The 5,903-nt window shown below is 42.1% G+C and overlaps 1 protein-coding gene across 1 annotated transcript; it reads left to right on the plus strand.

Annotated features, from left to right (window-relative positions):
• Positions 1-1,549: 1,549 nt before the first annotated feature.
• On the plus strand, positions 1,550-4,844 carry LOC130265480 (uncharacterized; the record flags this gene model as incomplete). The annotated part of the gene is given in 3 exon segments (XM_056514578.1): positions 1,550-2,689; positions 2,691-3,061; positions 3,133-4,844. Coding segments are annotated over 3 exon segments (3,180 nt in total), but the record flags the coding sequence as incomplete, so codon positions are not given.
• Positions 4,845-5,903: the final 1,059 nt, after the last annotated feature.

Consider the following 5,903-nt stretch of genomic DNA (forward strand, 5'->3'; position numbering starts at 1 on the left):
AAAGGACTAATGTAGATATAGTAGTAGTCATGCTAAGGCTTAGAAAACTGCAGTTTTCGGACAGGCCCTGGAAACCAACATTGTGAAACAATAGTTAAAGAAATTAGTAGGGCGTATAGGACATGTAGAACTGAGAAAACAATAAGGAATCAGTAGGGCATATAGAACATTTAGAAACTTACAAGATAAGGCTAAAGTATAATAATAAATAAAGGGTTCTGGTGATGAGAAAACATGCAAGGGGGATTAAGGGGGGGTAGCCTATAGTTCTGAGTAGACAAGCATACAGAATTTATAACTTTTAGGAATAATATCTACAAGATTTATGTATCTGTATTGTCTTGAAGAATGTGTACTTTGGCAAGTAGACCATTTTGTAAAAAGGTATAAAAACCTGACGGAAAAAGGGAACTGTGGGATCCTGACTTTGGACGCTAGTCCGCAGGTTCCCCGGGCCCTGAATAAAGCACCGCATAAACTAACTCTGTTAGTTTGTGTTCTTTTTGGGGCATCGGGCAACAGTTTTCTGGCGACCCAGATGGGACTCCGGAGGCGGCAGGGGCGGTTCGTGGGCTGATCCCCTCCACGCCGGCACCAGGTGATTTCTGGGGAGGACATCAACCCGTGCCCGACCCCGCGCCTGACGGACGACCAGGAGGTAAGCCCGAAGGTGCTTTATTCCTTTTATTGAGGGAAAGGGGGGGGGCCTGCCGATTAAGTCGGAACAGCGTTTCCGCACAGTGGTCACAGACGTCTTTAAGGTTGTGGAAAAGCCTAGGCGCTGACCGTCAGACGCAGCAGTGACTGCGCAGGTTCAGCACTTGCCACTCGCGGCGACGAGAAAGGCAAGATTTGTGGAAAGGGTGTGAGTGTTGTGTGTGGTGTGTATTGTAAAAAAAAAAAAAAAAAAAAAAAAAAAAAAAAAAAAAAAAAAAAACCAAAACAAAACAAAAAAAAACGAAAAAGAAAAAGAAAAAGAAAAAAAAAGAAAAAGAAAAAAAGTGTAATGATGCCTTTGAAAACGTTTAAAACTCTAGCAAGTTCCGGGATGGAAATCCCGGACGATTTACCTTTAAGCTGCTTATTACAACATTGGAATGCGGGGAATTTTGGTCAAGAACTAAGAAATTGATTGATTTTTGTAATCATGTATGGCCTTTATATGAACCCGATGGTATGCAATGGCCTAGGAACGGTACACTGAATCCTGACATTATTACACCTTTGATACATTTCTTGCAAAGTAATGAAAAATGGGTTTTGGGGGAGGAATTGTAGCCAGTGGGGATGGAAATACAGGTGCTTTCCCGGGAAATTCACAAGGTGTCGCCCAGGCCTTTATGATGGGGAATTACCAGAACCAGAGCTGACTAGACCAGGATTTAAAGGTAATAATGGAAGTAGATGGGGAACCGTTAGAATTTAGAGTAGATACAGGGGCATCATTCTCAGCTGTCAACACTAAGATAGGACCTTTGAGTGATTCTACTATTCAAGTAGTGGGAGTTACGGGACAAGTTGAGGAACGAACATTTTTGCGGCCATTATATATATAATTTGGGGGGAAGGAATTTGACCATCAATTTTTATATATGCCAAATAGCCCAGAATCACTATTTGGGAGGGATCTATTGTCAATGTTAGAAGCAAAGATAATATTTGAAAAAGGTAGAGTAAGATTGGAATTTCCCGAGGAGAATATTGCTAAGCTGTTTGTAGTGAAAGAAGTAGAAGCAGTAGAAATACCACAAGAAATAGAGCAAGCTGTAGTACCATGGGTATGGGAAACAGGAGTACCTGGAAAATCAAAAGCAGCACAACCGGTTGTAATAGAACTAAAAGAAGGAGCCTCCCCAGTAAGGGTAAAACAATATCCTTTGAAATTGGAAGCACGAATAGGAATAGCACCCATGATTGAACAATTTCTTAGCTTAGGAATTTTACAGGAATGTGAGTCAGAATTCAATACTCCGATATTCCCAGTTAGAAAGCCAAATGGTAAGTATAGATTAGTTCAAGATTTAAGAGCAATTAATAATATCACTAAAGATATACACCCAGTAGTAGCTAATCCGTATACATTGTTGACAGCTGTGTCGGAAAAATTTAAGTGGTTCACAGTGATTGATTTGAAAGATGCATTTTTCTGTATCCCCTTGGCACTTGAAAGTAGGAAATACTTTGCCTTTGAGTGGGAGAACCCAGACACGGGACGCAAGAAGCAGCTCACCTGGACGCGTCTACCACAAGGATTCAAAAACTCACCAACTATTTTTGGAAATCAATTGGCTCGAGAGTTAGAAGAATGGAAGATGACTCAGGTAAAAGAATCACCTTGTTTATATGTTCTCCTACAATATGTTGATGATATCTTTATAGCCTCCGCAGAAAAGGATGTTTGCCTTAGACTCACCATTGAATTACTTAATATGCTGGGACAAGCTGGATACCGAGTATCGAAAGAAAAAGCTCAGCTGGTAAGAACCCAAGTGATTTACCTAGGCTGCGAAATTTCACAAGGGGTGCGAAAGTTAGGAATCAATCGAGTACAAGCAATTTGCACCATACCCACACCACGAAATCCGCAAGAGTTAAGATCCTTTTTGGGCATGATAGGGTGGTGCCGCTTGTGGATTCCGGAATTTGGACTGAAAGCAAAACCCCTATATGAAGCAGCCAAAAAGCCCTGTGTTTCAGTGGGGGCAAATGCAAGAAAAGGCATTTCAGAGTTTGAAACAAGCTCTAAAGGAAGCCCCAGCACTAGGATTGCCAGATATCACAAAACCTTTTCAACTATACGTAAATGAGAGACAGAGACTGGCAATAGGGGTTCTCACCCAAAAATTGGGTTCATGGAAGCGCCCGGTGGGGTACTTCTCAAAGCAGCTAAACTCTGTAAGTGCCGGATGGCCCAGTTGTCTTAGGGCTGTGGCAGCAACAGTGCTTCTAATTCGAGAAGCCAGAAAATTGACTTTGGGAAAAAGGATGGAAGTATTTGTTCCCCATATGGTCATTGCAGTTTTGGAACAAAAAGGGGGGATTGGCTCTCGTCGAGTCGCATGTTACAATATCAGGCACTCCTCCGAGAACAGGATGACATTGAATTAAAAATAACCAATCATCTCAATCCAGCAGAATTTCTTAGGAGCAGCAGCCAGGAAGAAGGAGGCGAATTGACACATGATTGCGTAGAAATCATTGAACAGGTGTATGCCAGCCGGAAAGACCTGAAAGATGAGCCTTTGGAAAATCCGGAATGGGAACTGTTTACAGATGGATCCAGCTTTGTGGAAAACGGAACCAGGTATGCGGGATACGCAGGAGTGACTTTGACACAAATAATAGAAGCTCGAGCTTTAACTCCGGGAACTTCAGCCCAGAAAGCCGAGATACAAGCTCTGGTAAGAGCCTTAGAACTGAGTGAGGGGAAAAGAGTAAACATTTGGACTGATTCAAAATATGCCTTTGGAGTAATACATGTACATGGAGCACTGTGGAAAGAAAGAGGACTGTTGAATTCTCAAGGATCAGAAATTAAGCACAAAGAACAAATATTAGCACTATTGGAAGCAGTGCATAAACCTCAGGCAGTAGCAGTGATGCATGTAAAAGGACATCAAAATGAAGAGGGAAAAGCGTTCCAAGGAAACAAGCTGGCTGACAGAGTTGCCAAACAGGTTGCTCGAGAGGTATGGACACAATTAGCTTTATTGCCAGTGCGAATTAACCCTGCCACTTCTTTTCTTGAGCAGAAACCATGGTATACACAAGAAGATGAGAAGCTTGCTCAATTTGTTCAGGCCCAGAAGAACGAAAAAGGATGGTATGTCACTGCTGAAGGTCAGGTTGTACTGCCAACAAAAGTAATGAAAACAATTTTAGAAATCGAACATAACAAGTGCCATTGGGGAGCAGACGCATTGGTACAATTTTTAAAACGTAAGGTGATTTCCAATCAGATGTTAACAATGGCAAAACGGATTAACGCCATGTGTCCAGTCTGTATTAAAAATAACCCAGTGACACGAAGGCAAATACAACTAGGAAAGTTACAAGTGGGGCCGCAACCAGGAGACTATTGGCAAATAGATTTCTCAGAGCTACCAAAAGCACAAGGGTACCGTTATTTACTGGTGTATGTGTGTACCTTTTCAGGGTGGCCAGAAGCCTTCCCATGCAGGACTAACCAGGCAAAGGAAGTAATCAAAACTTTACTACGGGAAATCATCCCTAGATTTGGAATCCCATTAGGGATGTCCTCAGACAGAGGACCTCACTTTGTAGCTAGAGTAGTCCAAGAGGTAGCCAGAGTGTTAGGGATAGTTTGGAATCTCCACACGCCCTGGAGACCACAATCTAGTGGCCAAGTAGAACGAATGAATCAGACATTAAAAGGGCAGATTAAGAAAATTTGTCAGGAAGCAAAGATACAGTGGCCTCAGGCACTACCTCTAGCCTTGCTAAGAATCAGGATTAAACCCAGAGAAAGGATAGGAGTAAGTCCATACGAAATTTTGTATGGCAAACCATATCATGCTACAACTTACAAAGGGGACCCTCACTTAGTAGGAGATCAAGCATTGTTGAGTTACATTTTGTCTTTAAATAAAGTCCTTACAGCGCTGCGAGGAGCACTGCAGTGGAACCGGCCCCTGCCCTTGGAGAATCCTGTCCATGACATACAGCCAGGAGATCAAGTATATGTGAAGAACTGGAATACGGAACCCTTGAAAGAAGTATGGGACGGTCCTCACCAGGTGATCATGACTACCTACACGGCAGTGAAAGTCCAAGGGATCGAAAACTGGATTCACTACATTCGAATCAAGAAGGTCCCGTCAAGATGGGAAGTACAGCCTCTGTCAGCAACAAAGCTGGTGTTCAGGGCAAGGACTTAGTTCTTTTAACATTAGTCTGTATAATGCAGGTGGGAGAAGCATTTGTTAAAATTACAGTTCCGGAGCCAGATGTAATGGTGCCTGAAGGTGCGGGAGTAAATTTAACCTGTCTGTTTTCTGACAACCAGAGAACTGGATTAAAAGAAGTAAAGGTAACCTGGAAACAAATCACCACAGACGAAGTATTTACAGAAGGAATCGTGACATTTTGGGATATGGAACAGCAAAGAGGTAACACCACATTGACAATGTCTCATATGCAAGCTGATCAGGTAGGACAATTCTCATGCATTGTGTGGATTAGAGAAAGCTTTGATTATGGGGACATAAATGTAGGTATTCTAAAAGAGAATAAAACCCGAAGCGGGTACTCGGTGCGGGTAATACCGGTCAGTGCACGGATAGATATGTGGGAAGGATTGAGAGATACAAGCTTGGCATTACAGAGAAACCAGGAACAACAAAACTTAGTAGTAGGGTTAATTCGAGATTTTGGACAAATACAAAACGTATCAAAAATAACAGCATGTTTACCTCTGCCACAAGCTGCAGGGGAACCAATCCCTTGGGGAGTGATTCCAGTAGGAAATCTACCCCTAATAAAAAGAGGTGAGAATGGAAGTTGTGAATTAAAATTACGAAATAAAATCGAAATTGAAGAAATATGGGAAAAGGTTGGAGAAACATTGAGATTATTAACCTATAAGGACTGTCTAATTAGCCATGGAAGGTTAGGACAAATTAGGGATTGGGGAATTCAATTAGTGGCAGGAGAAAAAGTAAAACCTGAAGATGCTGCTAAGTGGAAATGTTTTATACCACATTGGCAAAAGAAAAGAATACCTAAAAATGAAAGCTATTATGAAATGATATGCCAGAACTCGTCCCGGCAGGAATCCTGGTGGGACAGTTGGAAAACAGTATGGGGCCCCAGCATATTAGAACATTATAGTTATATCGGACAAGTTAATTGGTGTGTCCAATGGACGGGAAGCAGAAATGCCA

This window comes from Oenanthe melanoleuca, chromosome Z, assembly GCF_029582105.1.
Source record: "Oenanthe melanoleuca isolate GR-GAL-2019-014 chromosome Z, OMel1.0, whole genome shotgun sequence".
Classification (NCBI taxonomy): Eukaryota; Metazoa; Chordata; class Aves; order Passeriformes; family Muscicapidae; genus Oenanthe; species Oenanthe melanoleuca.